At 37.3% G+C, this 21072-nt stretch overlaps 1 protein-coding gene across 2 annotated transcripts in view; it reads right to left on the bottom strand.

Annotated features, from left to right (window-relative positions):
- The window catches only part of slc39a11 (solute carrier family 39, member 11), a 147650-nt gene that overhangs the window by 109235 nt on the left and 17343 nt on the right, over positions 1-21072 (bottom strand). For both annotated transcript variants that reach the window (XM_028029887.1, XM_028029886.1), the window contains exon 4: positions 10337-10495. In XM_028029887.1, coding sequence (XP_027885688.1) covers positions 10337-10495 — 159 coding nt within the window. The remainder of the gene's footprint in view (positions 1-10336; positions 10496-21072) is intronic.

A 21072-nucleotide genomic window follows, 5' to 3' on the forward strand; every position in this document is an offset into this window, starting at 1 on the left:
TGCAAGCTCTCTAGTCATTATGGCACAATTTGAAAGACTGAATCATGATGGTTAATGGATGCATTAGTGCACATGGCAAAGGTAATTTTCTCTTCTGTGAAGGCACCATTAAATCTGTACCATTTACACAGACCACATCCATTCAATCGACCACAACAAACCACATTCTGCCTGCAATTCAACCTGAATTTATGTTGTGTTATTGTACAAAATACATTCCAAGAACAAATAATGCAAAAAAAACCAAAGAACGTTCTATATCAAATTTAACCTTATCAATAGCAGGAGCTTTATCCCAAAATTTGCAACACCAATCACCCTGCTTCCAGTTGAATGACTGGTGACTGACCCAAGCCAGTAGCCACTAGCTCATCACTGACCGTACCTGGGGTAATTAGTGATAGCTCCTGTTTTGTCACAGGTTTATTCCTTTTCATTTGACTGGTTTAACATTAAGGTCTCACTTTAAAAATAGACGGGATCAGTTTCAGCATAAATGGCCTCATTTCATTAATTGCACCATAATGATTTCTAGTTTCACTAGTTACAGGTGGTAATTACAGGTCGTGTTTTTATGACATTTTCATGTTTAAAATGTTGACATTTTCTTGGAGGTCAATTTTTACATAACCAAGCTTAAGTCTTCTATTACATTAATGCAAGACCTAAAGTAAATTTCATTTTACACATAAAGGTAATTAAAAGGTCAGTTTGAACCTCCATTTTCCCCTAAACACACCAACCGTTCTCTATCCATATAATAACCAATAGCACACAGTCTGAATTTTTAAATTCAGACATTTTATTTATTTTATAACAAAAGAAATGATGGAAATAGATGACCATAAAAAAGCTTAAATTTCTAAAATAATTTAATCAGATAAAACAACATGAGCAAACAGCAGAAACAAAAATGATACAAAGAAAGTCAAAAAGAAAGGCAGAAGCAAAGAAAGAAAGAAAAAGGTTTTTAAAGAAAGAAAGAAAGCAGGTGAACTCTTCTGGTGTCTACTCCACCAGAATTTACATCAGGTGGATTTGGGATACATCATAATTCATATCTTAAATGTAAATATAGTATGCTACATATGAGTTGCGGTTGCTTCTGGCTCACATCTTCCCGGTGCTAACACTATTTGTATGTTATGCTTCTTGTGCCGTCCCATCTGGGCCGTTGCACGTACTTTCGTTGCCCTCTGAAGCTTTGTCCTGGTCACAGCGATCGCTCTCAGCAGTTGGAAAGCTGACTTTCCTACAAGCTCGCTCACTGATGTCACAGAGGGTGAGTGGACACAGTCCAGCCAAATTTTCTAAACCCAACTCAGAAACTGAGTGGACAATTTGAAGTTATTTGCTGCAGCTACATTGTCCTCCCTAGGGACAATAACTTTAATTACTTGAACTCTGGGCTGAGCGTTGTTTGTGTGATCTCTGGAGGGAAGATTAAACGTCTGTCCAAATCAGCTCTTCCCTCATGACTTGAATGACGCTGGATGAGATCTCGTCTGTGATGCTACCTCATGGCAAGCCGCCCCTAGCCCAACAAAAGCTATGAGCTGGTGATCTGTCCTTGAGGGGTTATTGCTGTAACTCTGCATTCCTTCAGGAGCAACCTCTGCAACACCTGGTGGTGCTGCCAACAGAAGTGCTCCTGGGCCAGAGAGCTGAAAGAATGGCATGGGGATGCAGGGTTTCGTATCATCAGTCTGACGGGCCACCAGGCTTTACATACTCCCCCACCTGGCTAAACATTGTTTATTTTTTACAGGTCAAAAATTATGGCAAAAACGGGCTAAAGAGTGTCTTTAATCCGTGAAAGATGCCAGTAAAGATCTTTGGTTTTACAGTCACCTTCAAAGCCGTGTCCTCATGACAGCTAAGGAGCACCAGATACAAGTTTCTCAGCAAAGGTCCTCTGCAATCCAGAGCCAAATACGACTAATGTCATGTTTTTCTCAATATAAACAGAAAGTTAATAAGATAGAAATCTTCATTCTCAAACTGAGATGTCTTGCTGACCGAGAGCCACTGACGCATTCGGTCAAATGACTCAAGCTGGGCTTTTACTCGACTAGACATCATCAAACATCCCAAGAAGGCCCATCTCTGGATTCCTCCTGTGCCGAAAACAAGTCGGGTAAACAAACAAGAAACCGGCAGAATTAATCATTTTGTCAAGTGGCTCTGTCAAAAACCATATGCATCATATTTGCTGTTGGGAAGTGCTATCAGAATGGATTAATGACAGTACAGCTCTGTTTGCTTCTTTCATTCCATGCTTTTACGCAACGATGTCATTATTCACATTTCGTCTGTTCTGCTCTGGAACTATATATATATATATATATATATATATATATATACACACACACACACACATCCTCATATGTACAGCTGCTAAAACCGGCTCAAACACCTATATTTTGCACAGTGTGGCACTAAAGTGGAATACTTCAACTCTCATTGGACCCACCCTAGTACGATATACATAACTGTTAATACTTTTCAGAAAGAAAACTTAAACTGCATATGCCACATTAGGAAAGCTCAGTTAGATTTAATAGACACATCAGCCCATCCAGATGCGACGCCACTTTTCATTCTTATTTGTCACGGCTGATGACTTCCTGTCTAAGTCATTTGCTGTAATGGGAAACAAGAGAGTCTGCTGGAGCAGAAACGGCTTCTGTAGACCTCGGTCAGAATATCTGCAGCATTTGTTTTATGATGCTCTTAGCTGAGTTTTTTTTTTTATTGGGTAAATTGCAGGTTGGTCATTTTATGATTATTTTTACTGTGACAAGCAAATTGCTTTTACAACCTTTTATATATTTCTTCCATTTCCTCCTTTTGATGTGTTCTGCTTTCATTCTGCTTAGAACTCTGAAATGGATCCCTGCTTGAAAAGAGTTACATGTACAGCCGAGATGAATTGAAGCTGCAGGAGAAGGGAGGTATATAAAAAGCCGTGCTGTGATTTGAAACTATTCCCTGTAGGTCATGGGGTCAGCAGATTTATTTGGAGCTACTTAGATTTTGACTTTACAACTTTTAATAGAAGTGACAATTTGTTCCTGGTCTGGGGATGTAGTTTATTAATGAAAAATGGTCTCTGTACATATACCTCTGGTACATCTTGAATTAACCGATTTAATTTAAGTGCAGAGTAAACTCGATCACATTGCTTTCACAGCGCAAGTCCTATTGAGTCTCTGCATTCTTGCACGATTCAGTAATCGCAAAAATTCATGCTAATTTTTTTTTTTTTTTTTAAATCAAGATATCCCCACATTTTTCTGTACTAATAATTGTGAGTATGTTGCACATTTCCAGCAAAAATCGTAAGAAAAAAATATTGGGTTTATCTCCTACCTGCAGGTAACAGCTTACCTACTTCTACTACTCTGCTGACTCACCATTACTTGATGTCAAGTTAGTCTGTCATTGATACAGCAAGTAAAAAAATTGAGCTATTTAAGTTCTAAAAATTTTAGTCTTGTTAACAAGTCTGTCTGCTTGTTATTGTTCCACTTATTTTTTTCTTCTAGATGTAGACTTTGGAAGCGGTTTTAAATGAGGGAAAAAAAATAAATCACAAAAATCCTTGCAAATATTTTGATACTATCACACAGAATCAGTAGCTGCATTACCATTATAAACATGTGCAAATCTGTCTATATTTTGCTAATGTCAAAAAGATAACATTTCACAATTGTGGTGTTTCCATTAAATGAAATTAAAATCGCGAATAAGCTTGTTCACACAATAAGTCATTAAAAAACATGGCAGCGACAGATTCAATGCAGTTCTACGAAATACATCAGTACGGCTGAAAAACCACCTCATCCTAGCACATAATCTTTTTAAAAAAATAAAATTTTTCTAATTTTGGTTTCCATTAAGCAAATGGATTTTCTATAATTTCAAGCTGTTCAGTATTATGTCTAAAGAAAACACAGGTATTGATTTTGACTGCAAAATCCTGGAGGGAGTTTTTACCTTGGTAATTTCAACACATAAGTGTACAGTTTGGGGAACTAACTTGTATCTATGGATTTGATTACATCCATCTCGCTTATTTTGCGAAAAGGAAAAAAAAAAACTGAAAAAGTTTCAATGAATCCTACTTGTCAGGGCTTCACAGTTACACCAGCTCTCTGTCACACAATCTCAGAGGGTGAAACTCTGTGTCCTCAGTTCTAGCCCAGACACAGCAAACAGTGAAGATGTCATGTGTTTGCTTTGGTCGTTGTGTCTTCTATAGTCATGATTAAATACTCCATGTACCCAGAGGACATAAGCATAAATCAGGAGATTTATGGTTTACCATGATGCAATGCTCCTTGCCCGTCAAGACTTCCATTGCCTCTAAATGCGCCTTTTAACTTCTGATACCAGCTTTTCGCTCTGTAACACCAACACCCAGTGTATGTGGGTAGCTTCTGGCCTGACAAGTCATGCAACAGAAAGGCATCGTCATTCACTGCTGGTAAGGGGTGTGTTTTGTCATGAAACCCAATCATGTACTGTATATCCCTGTGGTTGTAACCGTCTACATCTGATGTAGTTGGTGCTTACAGGAAGACTCACATAGTAAAGTCTGAAAGCATGTTTGTTTTTACAAGTTTATGAGTATATGAATATTTTCACTTCACATTAACTGTGCTATTGTACATAAAAAATAACTGATAGGGCTCAATGTTCTACAAAATTCATGTTTTTTGACATACGGTATGTTTTTACACTAACATGCATGGCTAAATTAACAGCAGCTCAAGTATGATATTCCACTTCCTGGATTTTTCTTAATGTTAGGTAACAGAAAACTTACAATAATAAATTAAGTCTAAAGATATCTGCAGATTCTTTTTTCATTCTTCTTTTGCAGTATATTTGCACTGACATGTGGTGTGTAGCTAATGACTGACACAAAATATAACTGATAAAAACATCTGATTTACAATTTACTGCCCATTGTTAATCTAACACAATCTGTGTTTTCTCCTTTACCTACGGATAGAACAGCATGGTTTCTGGTTTTGACAGGAAGGCATAAAGCACAAAAATCCCAATAGCAAGGACAAAAAAGACAAATTAGAATTTCTGTAATGAAAGCTTTCAGAATTATGGAAACTCACATATCCATTTCTTTCTGTATTACTGTTCATACTTTCCATTCTTTCACAGGATCTTTAATGATGAAACAAGGTGTGGCACATGAACAAAGTTAACGTCTATGTTTTTGTAAAAAAAAAAAAGATTTCTCCCACATTCTCTTTTTCAGGAAGGGCAGGAAAGTTGTGGGAAATACTGTAGGACCAATAAACACATATTACTGGAAGAGTTCCACAGCCTTCTGGTTACCTGGTTTCATCACCAGGCTAAAAGCCCCTTTTTGCCCCTTCTTGTTGTCGACCTAGCTCACTTGCTTCCTAACATCCTCACCCCGAGTCTCACTGTTAACTTATCGCTCTCATCCCTCTCCCCCTGACTCCCTACTCTGTGTTCATCTTGTATTTCCTTCATCATTCTCCTCATTCAGCCCCAGTGTTTGTTGAAGAGCCCGTAAAACTGAAACCAGCAGCTGTCCAAACACTGATGACCCCTTGCGGTGTTTGTGGGGGATACAGGAGGGGGGACGTCAGTGCCCCGCTTGCCACCATTTTCCCAGCTAATTTTCTGCTGTTGTAACAGCTCAATGTATTCACTATTGTCACCATGACATGCCGCCCAGACTGCAAGAGAGGGCAAACGGGAAGAAAAACGGAGGAGCTGTGGAAAATATGGTAAAGTAGAAACAAACTAGGTTCTGCAGGGGGATCGGGTAAAAGCAGAAAACAACTGCATGAAGCAGAACTCAAAACGGCATGAAGGATAAATTGGCATAAATGATGGCAAGAAAACACAAGTCAATGTGTATATGTAATTTTAATTGTCTACACATTCTTTCAGGTGTTAAAGTGGATAAGGCTTTTAAATCCTTCCTTCATTTTTTTTTACTTAAATCATTCAGTAGTGGTTTGTATGAAGTGGAGCTTCAATGCTTTGGTCCGAATTCCTGATTATTGTAGGCCCCCCTTTTTTTTACCCCGGTTTGGAGGCGCTTCTGAGAGCAGCTCGTATCAGTGCCGTCTCTCTAAATCTGTCTGAGGAACTTCCTGTTTGGCCATTTGTACCACAAGACAAAAATGGCAAAAACAGTTCCAAACTTTTTATGTACTAGTGCTATTCAAAACATGCAATAGGGCTATGTCCTCAAGGAAATAAAAGCTAGCACAAAGAGCTAACATGAGCAAAAGGAATGATGCTAAAGGTATCAAAACAACAAACAAAATCATGTCTCAAATAGTTTGTTGACATTTCAGCGTTCGCCTCAACTTCCTTGAACTTTGACTATGAGATCACTGCGAGAAATAAAAATGGCAGATTCAAGAAAATTGCTAGCCAGATGTCCATGACCTCGTTTTTCAGTTTCACAGTAAATACTGTGATGTAATAGTTCAAAGAACGTAATATGGAGTAGAGAAAACTGACAGACTGAAAAATATGAGCCAAACAGATAATATGCAGTACTGGGAAAGACTAATTCAACTTTTATGAACTCCTAAAGACTACAAGTACACAAGAAAATGTATTCATGGGCTAAAAAAGTGGATTTTAGATCATATGTTCCCTTTCAGTAAAATACTAAGAGATGCATTGAAATGGTGACAAATTATAACTTAAGATTATCCCCAAATACATGGAATAAGGAGCACTTATATTCTAGCTAAAATGATAAAATACAAGATTTCATAGCTATGCAAGTATGAATCCAATAACATACTCTGAATTTACCATAGGTAGACTTTCATAAATGTTCTATATAGCAATTCTGTTCCAGTCGAGTTTTTACAAAAATAGTAAATTTTTTTAAAGCTCCTCTGACTCCAGACCTCCAACTGCGAAATAATTTCCCTGCTGGGATGAATAAAGTAATTCTATTCTATAAGCTACAGCTAAAATGAGCAGATGTCTTGAGTCATCAACATCCCGTGGCCAGTGAACGTTCACGCCCCCCCAGAGTTACGCTTACTTAATCTTTCACCTGATTGGATGGAATAAACATTGGGTCAGGTGTAAATCGGAGACTTCTTCCACTTTCTATCTCAGAAAACTGAGTACTGAGCAAAGGTGGTACAGAAACATCTGCTTTTTATTTAGCTGCTGGCTGAGATGAGAGAAAAAAAACCTACATGACATAAATGAGATCTTAATAGCTACAAGCTGCACTTGTCATAAGGTCCTATTTGTGTTTCAAAGCCTAAAGGGGAAAAAAACCTTTCTTAAATCTGTATCGAATGGGTGGCAAATCATGTCACCAGTGAGACTGTGACAAGAACAAGTGTGCGATGAAGCATGAAATATGTATTAATAGATGAACCAATTACTGACTTTTGGCGAATTTACAATTTCCCAAAAGGAATATCGGCAAATTGTTAGATTTTAGCTAACTTCAGACTTTCCTTATTAAAACTGTTCAATATTTTCTTTATTTTGTGGTTGAATATTCTCCTCAAAACAAAATGCTTATTGTATAATACGATATATTTTCTTCTAAAACAGTCCCAGGTTAAGCTGTACAAGTAAAACCCAGCTAAAACAAACAAAAAAAACCCTGCAAATTCTAGTTCCTTGAAAAAAAAAAAAAAGTTTGATTTGATTTCAAGTCATACTCAACAAGATCTGTTCAAAATTAAGTTTGAGAGATAACGTATTTCCAACCTCATCATCCTTCAGATGTTTCTATGGCTTAACAGGAGTCAACATGTGGTAAAGATTGGGGTCTTCATAAGGCCCCACAGTTCAGTATTAGTGTTATGAACAAAATATGAAATTAAAGTATACAGAAGTCCAGAGAAACCAAAAAGGATCTGAACGTGACAGAAAAAGGCCGTCACATTCTGCTCCGAGTCTCCATTGTTCTTGCTGGACTCCATGTGGACGTCATGTTTGTTCGAGTGTGTGTCGCGTTGTCCAAGCAGGCATGGTCCGCTCCCTCATATGTAATCTGTGTCACTGCTGCTGTCTCGGTGCGACTGCAGGAGCTTAAGGCAACAGCTGCTCTCTCCTGCGCAAACACTAGCAGCACAGAAACCTTTCTGCCCTTCTTACACCAAACCAAATAATTCAGATTCCCTTTAAAGGGATGTTTTTAGACAGAACCTTAAGGTATCATCATTTCTTATTTTTCCACATTTCCACAAAACGTGTCCAGTAAAAAGTGACTGTTATGACCCAATCATAAGACTGCTTGCCTTATGATTGGGATCAAAAATGGTTCCACAAACAGACATGAACAAATAATTAGCAAGAGCATGACGGTAGTAGGAGCGGGATAAGTACAAACCTGAAACAGGTTTCATGATAATATAAATAAGTATCTGTTTTATGCTAATATACAGTAGTTGGCAATAATCCTGCCCAGTGTCTGTGTTTGTAGTTTTGAATCACATGTTCAAGCCTAGTAGCGCTAGTTTATGGTCAACTTTTGTTAGTTTCACGCTGGGTTTTCAACTTGAAGCAAAATGTTTAGTTACTAAATTCTTCACATTTTGAATTAACACCATTTGATAAGTACATACATAGGAAACTGGAAAACAGTTTTAATGTAAATAGGGATTTGTTTCATGCTAATATACTTTGCAAATGTTGTCCAGTGTTTGTATTTATAGTTTTTCATCACATGTTCTGGTTCCTAAAAGCTAGCAGGCTAATTGCTACACCAAGTTTCTGGTTGACTTTTGTTAGCTTCAGTCTGTATTTTCAACATGAACAAACATTTTAAAGACAGTCACTTCTTGGCGCCTTGAATTATCATCATTTGTTGACACTGAACTGTGTAGTGTCTATAAAGTTTTTTCTGATGTTACTTGTGTTTTTTCTCAGTCACAGCCACAAACTCCTTAACAGCTGAACATATTAGCTGCGGGCATGAGGAATTCCTGTCATCTTACCACTTTATTATTCTGTATTTTGTATTTTTGGTTCTCTCATACACTATGAAGCCGTTCTCTTCCAGCCACGTGCCAGTCCGTACCTGCAGGAAGTTGAGGCCATAATGTGGCTAGCAGCAAATTGCTAATATTTAAACATATAACGCTAACTTCTTCCATCTGGCACATTTATTACCTTGCTGTGTAGATAGGGAAGCTTTACTGAGATTTTCTTCATTCCTCATAAACAATGAGTCAGTTTTTAAGATGCTTTGCAAAGTTTGTAGAGGTAATTGGCTTTCTGGCTACCGCAGGTGGCAACAGCTTACATAAGGCCTCATTAACATCCTTCCAAATGTCCTTTTCTGCCCCCCCACAGTCAAATTACACCAGAAAATGTCTTTGTTTTTGTCTTTTTAACTTGAAGTAATGGATCCCAGCTTTAATTCTGAGAATCATGTAAGCAGCTGAAATGAAGCAGAAAGGAAAAGAGTTTTGTGTGCCAGCTTAGGGAGGAAATGCCTCAGTTTATAAGATTCATTTATTCATTCAAGTATTGATTATATTTCAAAATGTGAGCCCTAGTCCCACAAATACTGCCATTTTTAATCGCAGTATTTACTCATTTGTTGTGTTTGTGTAAGGCAGGGGTGTTAGAGTCTATGTTCTGCTACTTTTACACCCACCTCTGGTCCAGGACCTGAATAAAACACAATCCTGACCGACAGTTTTGTTAATGACCTAATTATTTTGACGAAAGTATTATGGAGAGGCTCGCCCAAACGCTGAAGGGCACCGTCCTTGAAGGGCTGGAGTTTGAGATCTCCGGTGTATGGCTGAGTTTTCTCATTACATAAAAGTCAACATTCCTGTTATCTTTCAAGAACAGGGCAGTCCAAGAGGAAACTTCTTGCTTCTCACACCTCTCTCCTGCATTATTTCTCTGGAAATTATTACCTCGAACCCAGCACTGAATGCTACATTTTTCTGAAATAAGCAGCAAAAAAGTCCTTGTTGATTCGAACCCTAAAAAAATATATAACTGTCACTTGGGCCATAAGTGTTTCTCGCATAGCTTCCAGTCACTGAAGAGCAGCAGCTCTCGGAACCAATTATGTAATTAGCTGAGGCACACAAGAGTGTTCCAGGTACTTTGGTACTTTAAAAAAAAAAAAAACTTTGACTCACCTCAGAAAACCTTTAACTATTTCTAGAAACTTCTCACAGTATGTGTATTGCTAGAGAACGTGGTATTTTATCCATGGACAGTCCTTTCGGTCAGTTTGATGGAAAATGTGTTTTCAGTACATGTCAACCACAATAGTCCTCATTATCCTTTCAGACAAATACGAGATTCTTACCAGCATGGGCAACAGCAGGTCAGCAAAGTAAACAAAAGCTGCTCCAAGTGTGAATCCCACAGCCACCGGCAGGAAGGCGAATGAACCGTACTTCCCAGAATCCTCTGCCATGTCGATTGCGGGTGCCAGCAATGACCAATAGGATGCAGCCAACATTACCTAAGGTATGCAAGAAAGGAAAGAAGAAAATGACTGTTTATTAACTGCACTGGAGTTTCTGGACAATGCAGATTTTAAACTAGAAATAACAAGCGTAGAATTTTATTTCATCTTTTTGCTGCGTTTTATGATCAGGGATCATAAACGGCTTTACTCAAACGATTACCTACGGCCCAGTTTCTTTTCTCAGTGTCTGAGCAAAAGGAGTTATGTCTACACTGTTGATTTAAGCTGGTGTTTCATGGTGCACCAGTGTTTTGTAAATTCTGCCATTCGTCACGTGTGGCATTTCCATTGACTTTTTTTTCCTTCTACGGACAAAAGCAATATCGTGAGGAGGATTTGGACAAAACTGTGGGTGTCACCTGCATAATGTTTTTACAGCTATACATTTCATATTTCACAGTTAATTTCTCACAAGTAGGACAAGAAAGTGAAAGTGAGACATTCAGGTACTTCTGTTAATTGCTACCATGTTTTAAAATGACTTACAAATGTAAAGTATTCCTTTGAGGAAAACTACAACAGGTACCTGGATGTAGCCCAATCTGCTTTTTTTTGCTGCCTTTTTTTTAAAAAAAAATTGTCACAAATAGATAAAGCAGACTTAAAATCCAGAGAGTACTTTTTCTGAGACTTTTAAATCTCTTAGTAGAGTCCTGGTTTGAGTAGTATCCAAGCAACTGTTACTTTGTCCTCCTCACTGGACAAATTGATAATTATAGTATATTCAAAGCAGCTAAACTCAAGGTTTTGTAGTATTTTCATTTTGTCAAACTTCTGATAGACTTTTTAATAAAGATGGTTTAAAATTTAATGGGATGCTTGAATCTATGGTGTTTGGTTTTTGTACGCTTAGTTAGATAAGAAGTAGGTAAAATTTATATAAGTGTAAAAACCCCAGTAATGGTAAAGGGTCTACTTTCTGTCCAACATGGATTTTTATATGAACAAAATCTCATACTGGTCCTTTGACACCAGCTTTCTTACACAATCCAACAGCAGGGGAAATACAAGACGGAAGCTGCCAATCAAAAGCAATTTAAGGCTATTGTTCAACCAATCAAGCGCTAAAACATTATGTAACTTCACAGCCTCTGGCACTAGGTTTTGTATAACAATGTCTTGACAGTATGTGCTTTAGTGCAATTCTGCGAGCCGAAAACTCACTTAGTTCTTTTCTGATTTTTGTCCAACTGTCAAAAGTGGGCACCAGTCAAATTCTTGCAATAATCGCCGATAAAATAAGGCGCTTCCATTTCCAGACGCTTTCTCATGAACCTGTCTGGGCTTCCATCTTACAAGTTGGAAAAGCCATGACAGTTTTTATTGTAATAATATAAGATGCAGTAAAAACCTTAAACAAAATATTCTTTTTAAACACATAACTGTAAGTTTGTGTCCATGTTAAAAATGAGGTTTTGGTTTTTGTATGCTGGTTTTATTAAAAATGTATGTTTTCTAATCATAATAAATCACAACTTCTGCTTTGAAAACATATTTGAGTGATTCACTGTCACTGTTCAGAATTTAAGTAGTGAAACCACCAGATATATTTTTTTTACATTTTACAATCATAAACCCCAATCATGATAACTATCAACATGTGTTACAGTAATGGTTTATTTTTCAAATGCATTTACACATGGGCCATATTTCTTATACAGTATTACTCAATAATAGATTTAACTAAACTTCAGGGAATGTTCAGTGCCTAAGAGATTTCATTTGTATCCATCCCCTGACTTATACTTTTCATTAACTAAGATTTTCTTCTTTTGTCTTCATGCTGTAAAAGTATATAATGTAATTCAAGAAGCATATACTCAACGCTAATGGGCTTCTGTGTATGGGTAGGGATGCCAAACATTTATTTTTTTCTATAAAGTATCTTAAAATATCTTACAAATATATCTATTTTACGCTGATCAATGATGGCAAATTTAAAGGCTTTTAGATTTCAGCTTTTGTAGTTGCAATGGAAGAGAACAAATGTTCAACCTAAGAATCCACACCATACTAATAGCCAAACAGTTTCCTACACAACCTTTTAAAAAAGAAAACTAAAAATTCGGAACAAGCAAAAGACGTAGATGAAAGATGTGGCGTCGAGAAAGACTAGGAATTAAATTTCTCGCATGTGAGACACTGCGAGAAATAGAGTTGAAAGATCACTGCAATGCTTCTGCACTTTCCAAATGACAGCCAGCAGAAAATGTATTATTTAAATGTCAATCACGCGACATCACTTAACCCCACGGAGAACACCAAACCGACTTGGCTGTCTTAAGATATGAGAGGGCAAAAAGAGAAAAGATATCAAATTTGACAAAACCTACAGTAAAATGAATTTAAATGCTTTTTTAATCTCTATTGAACTAGCCAAGTTCAATGAGAACCAATGGTTTAGTATCTTTTATACAGATATGAACATTTCAAGATTAAACTGCATTGGACAAATAAAAATAATAAATATCTACAATGCGTTTCTCTGCAACCAACATTTCTATTTCTGTTTTTCTTCCATTACGTTTCTACCCACGAACCTTTGTTCCATCTCCTTTGCAGCTGCCACACCACAGGCCCATTTCACAGGATCCACTTTCACTCATTAAACTTGAATGGGACAGTCTCTCCAGGCAACCCGAGTACCTGTTCCAATATCTATTTTCAACTTTTATTTTTAAGTTCTTACCACTGGCCAAACATTGGGAGTTTCTGCTCTCAAATGATAAAAGTATTCTGCTCATGCATATATTAATGTCTACGGGTAAAGCTTTTCATATATAAATGTATTACTAAGAGTATTGAGTTTAATCTTTGCTCTTGAAATGAAATGAGACTGTAGCTGCTTCTATTATATTTAGGTACGCTGACATTTTCCAGGTAAGGTTTGTAATAAACTCTCTTACTTCCTGTGTTTAGTATTCAACAGCACATCTATGACAAACGCATTCTGAAGCAGAGGAGTGTAAAGCCATTTAGCTCTGAGAGAATAAATAAAAGATTATATCTGACGCCTTGTTTACTGGCATCAAAAATCATCTATTGTTACGGCTATAAGCTTTGAGAGACACGGAACGATTACCTTTGCTTTAACTTTGAGAATTTCTATTGAGAACAGGCTCTTATGTTAAGTGATTGGACAAAATGCAATTAATTTGAATGATTTTAGCAATAGCTACTGGAAAATTGATTTTAAAAAATGACATGATATACTCCTGATTCAATTACAAGAACAGATCTCGTATTAAAGGTGCTGGTGCCACATTGTAGCTCATCAGGTCCATGAAATCTTTACAGTATACTAAAATTAAGCATTTATTTAATAAAATTTTGTAAATTGTCAGTAATGGTGTTGACACATCATGGTTGTGACGAACAACTTAGGAATAAAAAAAGAAAAAACTAAAGAACAACATAAGCGAACCAGAGCTGCTTAGCCCCCTTAGCAAAGGAAGAGGACCTGGGGTCCTCTGAAGTTCTGATGCCCCCCAATAATGCCTGATTTTTTTATTACATTCTTTTTATGTCTGACTGTGTTGACAAAAACTTGGGACAAATTTCAATTGAGTTGAAAAATATATAAAAATGATTTTTAATTACATTTATTGATACTTTTATAATTATTTATTTGAATACTTTTACTTAATTGTCATGATATATTATCTTAGTATTTCTTGATTTGTTTTAAACTATTATAATGTAGCGAGTTCTGCTCCAGGACAAGGGATTTTAAAGACACCATCCACCTACTACAATGTTTAAAATAAAAAATATTCAGCAAACACCACAAAAACATACATTGTTATGCTCACATGGCCCAGGTTAGTTTAGTCAGATATTCCAAAAAAATCATATTTTGTGTATATTTTATTCAAATTTTGTGCTTTATCCATAGGACCCGTTTTGTCCCTCTTCTCAAGAATCACAGACACAAAATGAGCCATTTACTGAATCATCAAGACATTCAAGGGAAGAGTTTCAGTCACAGTGAAGAAGGTGCCATGCTTGACTCCTAAATAGGATCCAAATATGGGATAAGGTTATGCAGCTATGATGAGCATCCGTAATTAGGTAGCATGTACACAGCTAATGTTAGCTTATGCTCTCTGATATTTTCGCTCCTTTGTTGTGTAAATTATCTTAGCGCTGCACAGCTAGCTTCAGGATGCTAGCTTGCCTTTCTCTTTTGATCTGTCTTATAGCCAAATACTTCAAAACAATGTTTTAACTTTTGCCTTGTTAGCTACAAAAGGTAATTAAGGATCAACTCTAGTAGTCTTTGCCATGCTAGCAGAGTTTTGATTCAGCCACCTCCATCTCAACTTTATGCCAGTTTTCTGACCTTCCTTCCTTCCTTCCTTTTGTTAGGGCTCTTAAGGGCCCAAGTTACTGCTCTCATATATTTGCTCTGACTCTTGTGTTAATGATTATCCTGACCTCCTAATCCCTATATACACCTTCACTTTAAGAACTGAAATTTGAGACTGGAGACTTGGAACTGAACAGAATTATTCCCTAGCAAATCTACTTTGTAAAGATTACTGAAACCTTCATTCTACTGATGGAAATATGGAAAAATAGTATTTTAAATGTTTATTTTAGCATTTGGTGGTAGGCTGCAAAACTCATACAAAGAGGTTTAAGAACGGACAAACTCTGAAAAGTACAATGAAACATTATATCCTTTCAGAAGGTGTTTTAGAGATAAAAATAGAAACAACTATCAGAAACTACCTACTAATAAATGTTGGTGAAATCTGATACCAAAAGAAAATAAGCGTAAGAACTCCCTGCTGTGTTTAGCAGCAACAGTTGGACAATTTCCACAACATGAAGACCTCTCAAGGCAATAGACTCAAGGTATTTCTGTGTCCTTGGTTTCCTTTCATTCCATTTTCTCTTCTCTGTGATAATGCTAATGGTCTCCCTCAGTGTTGATTTGTGACGCCCGGTGTTTTTGATAAAACAGAAGTACGTGACTCTGCTGGAAGGCGAATAGGCTGGACCCCATGAGAGAATCAGACAAAATGAGGTTCACTCAAATTGAAACACACACACACACACACTTCAACTGCTTCAATAAATCAGGCTCACCTTGTTATCGCGGAGTCGCTACTGCAATAAGAGTTGCACATTTGAAGTGGAACCTTAGTAAGAAATAGAGTGGGCGGACTGAATTCATGTCCTGCTATCAGAACCACTGTGGATCTATACCAATCAGTAAGCAAAGATTTCACACAACAGAAGGTTTTCATCTTGTTATTTTGTATTCAGCCCCAAAAGGCAGTGAGTGGCTACCCGCAGATTGTACTTTGTCTTGATTTCTGCATAGGATGAATTTTAAGTCTGTCCACAGCATTTTAAATCAAGACCAACCAAAGCTAACAATTTCCATTTGTAAATAAATAAAATACAACTGAAAGACATCCTCACTAGTTCATAAATATGCCAAACTTATTTCTGAAGCATTCTCACAGTGTTTTGAAAATGTCAACACAATCATCAGCATGATATTTTCTAATGCGTGCCTTGCTAGAACACATACAGAATTAAAAAAAATAAAATAAAATAGAAGGACTAGGATACAGAAAGCATAAAGCCACTAAATCAATGCGGCCACCATTAACGCCGCTCTTCCAAGCACAACGGGGTTCTCTGGTCTTACAAGACTTGAGAGCAATCATCTGGGTGCAGCATAATCAATTTTGTAATCAGCGAACACCAAGCTGAGCGGGAGGTTCCATCTGAGCAATGGGAGTCAATTTCAGAAAATAACAGCAAGCTTTACAGAGAATGTTAAGTGCAAGTGCATCGATTGGTCAATGATTTCTGCAGCAAAACAAGAATTTAGTACAAGATGTATGAAGAAAGTTGACCAAATGCTTTTGAGGACTAATCCTTACAAAGTGAAATATAGATGTAACAAACATATTTAACAGTTTTAAATGTTTTAGAAAATATCTGATTTATACAAGTTATTTCCAGTATTGACAATTGTTTATATCTTATGCAGTTGACCTGACATACTAGACATAACTTACTGAACTACACTCCGACTCATGTTGACCCTTTCCTGTCTCTACAGACCTTAGTAATTGGACATTTTGAAACGTCATATTCAAAATGTCAGCACAATAAGCCTTTATAATTACTTTTATCTTGTGACGCGGTCCTTCAATATTCAGAAAATTCACAAATCATTCCAGACAAGTGTCCTGCTTAAGAAATCCATCTCTCCTTGCCATTTTCGTGTCCAAGGCTCCGTTTACACAGAAACCGTAACCAGCCACTGCTTTCCACTTCTCCAATGATTGGTGTCTCACATCAGCAGTTTTTAATACTTGGTCTCAGAGTGAACCTTTTTAGGGAGCACCGACCAGCAGAAGTGTGTTCAGGAAGACATCAAAAACAATGGCGGGAAGCATTGTCCCATGTCGTACTACTCAACTTGTTCAGTTTAACAACTTCTGATAAGGAATGTGTTACATGAGCACCTGGTTCTTTGGAGGTAGGTTACTGTTTTCTAAATGAGGTGGAAGCTAAGGGTCAAAAGCACATGTGCGTTTCAGTGACATGCCTAGATCACAGCGCCGTATAGTGGCTTGGCATGACAACTACAACTGACTCAAGGTGTCTTTGCCATCTCATCTAAACGTGGAACTTTTCCCCAAACAACATCCGATAATACTGGACGTTTCCCGATGTGTCGAGTAAAGATGGTCGAAATGAACCACATTGCTGCCATGTGATCGACTACTTTGCAGTTTGTATGAAAGAAAAATTACTACCTCATAAGGTGGCAGAGGAGTGTAAATCTCTAGTTTGAAGTGTGTGGTAAAATATTTCTATGAGAAGATGAATTAGCAGATTACCTTTGAACTAAGCTAGTGTTGGGTTTATTTATTCCTCAGAAAGTAAAGACTTAATGCAAACTGAATAATTCATTTAAAACTCTATAGTACAAGCAGGAAGGAGCTTCTGGATTTCTCTAAGTTATGTCTCTAAGCCTGTAGAGCTATAGAGCTTTTTCATTCCAATAGATGGGCTGTTTTGCCAGCAGAGGATGGTAGCTCGTCTAATCCCAGCCTTTATGTGAAAACAGTAACATTTGGATAACAAGAACAGAGACACACATGAATCAAGTTGATTAGTGCACAAAGACCTACTTTACAAAATGAGCTTCAAAAAGCACTTGAGGCAATATGACTCTTGCATATTAAACAGATGATATAAACACGTTTCTGTCTCCCCATCCAGAAAGTTTTGCTTTCTGCAACAGTGGGCAAATGTAAATTAAACTACAGCAAAGGTGAGAAAAGGCCAGTTTGGGCAGACTGAGTGTGATCTATTTTAATAACATGAAATGCTACTTCAAGGCTCTCTCTTATTGGAAAAAAAAGTGTTTCTCTCACCATTTCATTGTCTATTTCATCCACCCTGAGTATTTTAATTTCTAAAGGACTCTGACTTTGTCCCACCTGATGTGTCACCTTCAAGCTTTTTTAGTTCCCGTTTGCCATCATCTCTCAGACTATTTTAGTCCTTCTTAAAGTCAACCATCATTACATTAACAGTACTGGTCCTGGTATTTTGTGTATAGTGCCAGGTGGCCAAAAAATGATTTTGAATGAACAATGATGATTTAGCATACGACAATTCTAAACACGTATTAATAAGATATTAATGTATCCGTTTTATGAGGCTGGAGTGTCTAAAATACCCCCCGCAGGCAGAAGAAGCTTAAGTTAGAAAGATTTTAACCCCAGCCTGCTGCCAGAGTGAGGAAACACCATCTCTGACCCTGAACCGCTTATACAGCCTATAATCTGTTATGCAGGACCGCTATACAAATGTTTTACACATTTTGATTTTTTCAAACCTGCGAGGAGGCAGCAACCACCCGTCTGGTTTTGAGGCAAGATCTAACAGTTTGAGAGTCAGGGTGTGAACCGATGAATAATGAGAAAAAAAAAAAAGCACGACTGATGCTTTGTGTGGCTCAGATTATATGGAGCTATTTCAGCTTTGTTAACCGTAGGCTGACCTGATGCTTTGCTAGAACTCTAACAGAGTTAAATTACTCCTGAAAGCTCGGGATTATAGTGTACTGGATGTTAGCCCCTGCTGGGCCGAACTAATGTCTAAAATGCCGCACATTTAGTGGCATTTTAGATAATTACAGAGCACAGCATACCACATGCTTTCTGTGATTCATCCAGTGCAAAGCATTCTGCAATCTCTTTTAAGTGTACACCTAAATCCATGTAATCCAGGAAAGGACTGAAGCTGTAGCAAAAATAAGTAAATGCATAAAGCCATGCTAAATCTATACACCAGAATATTTCTCTTTTCTAAAATAAAAAAAAAACGTTTTCAATGTCACCTTGCAGCATTTCATTAGATGTAAAAAAAAAAAAGAAAAAAAAAGCTTTTAGCAAACTACATCAAAAGCAGATGTAATTTATTTCTGGTCTCAAAGCTACAAGGGTCTGTAGAGAGAGGAGAGGATTTGGTAATATTCTATATCAAGGTCTGCAAATTTGCTGAAGCGTCGTGTTGCATTTGTGGCTGTGAGTGTTCAACACAAACTTAAACTCACCAAGTTTAAGTAAATCGGGTAAGCAGTGTTAGTCCTGTAACACTATTGTGTCCCTTGTGTCAATGCTCAATGACTTGCCTTCCTACACATCAGACAGTTGTTTAGGCATTTCCATCCATTTTCTTACACCCTTATCCCATTGGGATCAGGAGAGGTACTAGTGCCCTTTCTAGCTGTCAACAGGTGAGAGGCGGTGTACACCCTGGACAGGTCGCCAGTCCATGGCAGAGACAGGACAAACAACCATGCCCACACACACTCACACCTAAGGAGAATTTACATAGACCAATACACCCAGTAAGTTAATTGAGTTGTGGGAGGAAGCCAGAGTACCTAGAGAGAATCCAAGCATTCACAGTGAGAACAACTATGCAACTATGCCACAGGTAAAATTGGCAGAAATATTACTCAAATGGTGCAGCAACGATCTAATCATGATACACTCTGCAGACTCTTTGTTTGCACTGAAGAAGATTTGCTCATATTAGCATGCTAAATGTTTAAACTACGTATAGGGCATTCAAATCTTAATTTGACATCAAAATTGACTGTTGTCACGGTCAATATGACCAAATCCATTCAAACTTGTAAAAAGCATTTATGAAAACATTCAAAATATTTCATAGATGCGACAGGAACTGAAGGTCCACAAAATGTGATGTATTTCTTCACATGTAGACCCAGAAAAGACTCTCTCTCTCCATTCACAAACAAAATCCCTTGGGGTGGAGGGGGAAACCTTCTCCAGGTCCACAAAACATATTAGAGTTTTGTGCGACCTCCACATGATACGCTCTGCTTCTTCTCAATTTAACACTGAAGCAAAGCAACAAACAAACCGTGTACACGACTGAGCAGGAAGGAAAAAAATGAGTGGATGGATGTGGCAACAGACAGATGGAAGGATTCAATAGTTTGAAAAAGCAGCTTTGAATAGTTAGTGTGCTTTTGACTGCAGTTAATTTCAAACATGTTTTAATTAAATGCAATCAAACAAAATAGAAAAAGCCTATAATCTGTTATGCAGGACCGCTATACAAATGTTTTACACATTTTGATTTTTTCAAACCTGCGAGGAGGCAGCAACCACCCGTCTGGTTTTGAGGCAAGATCTAACAGTTTGAGAGTCAGGGTGTGAACCGATGAATAATGAGAAAACCTGACTTTGTATTCCAATATTTTATGCTGCAATGCAGATGACCCTGAAAGCTTGAAAATATTTTTGCACAAATGACTGAAAAAACTACAACTTTGAAAAGTCTGCAACCAGCGGTAAAGAACAGTGGAATTTATGTGACATTATACACACTTACTGGAAAAGTCTTTATATATATTCTCATATTGTGTCGCACTGCAACTACATCAGTACATCTCACTGGAATGTGCATATGGAACAGACCAACACAAAATGGTAATTATGAAACTCATGTAAAATCATACATCTTTAATTATTTATCGCCGTTATAAATCTGTAGTGCTGTGTCTAGGTATTTCTAGTTGAATTTTCTTTCAAATATTTTTAGAAACGCTTTTGAGAAAATTTGTGAGTAGGGCAGGTTTTCCACAAGGATATATAGAAGATAAAAGGACTCAGTGCTTTGCTACTAATAGTCGACACTATAATAGCTACATAAGGTCAGGAAAAAGTTTTAATTTTAAAAAATAGTGAGGGAGAGGGAAGTAGGTCATTTATGCTAGCTTGACTTTGACAATTTTAACATGTAGATGTTCTGCAGAATTCTATAAATAGGTAAAATAAATGTAAGGTCACAAAACTTAATGGGAATGAATGCATTTGCTTTATGTAAAACTTTTGCCATTTTGAAGTCTTTAAAAGAGGCTAAAGCCTGATTTTAATATAGCTTCATATATCCTCTAAAGATTGTACTGTACAGCCCACCTGGCATTAAAACAGTATTGGTTCAACAAAGAACTGGAGTCCTGAAGGAGCACTTTCAGGGATGCATTAGGG

This window comes from Xiphophorus couchianus, chromosome 10 (genome assembly GCF_001444195.1).
Source record: "Xiphophorus couchianus chromosome 10, X_couchianus-1.0, whole genome shotgun sequence".
NCBI lineage: Eukaryota > Metazoa > Chordata > Actinopteri > Cyprinodontiformes > Poeciliidae > Xiphophorus > Xiphophorus couchianus.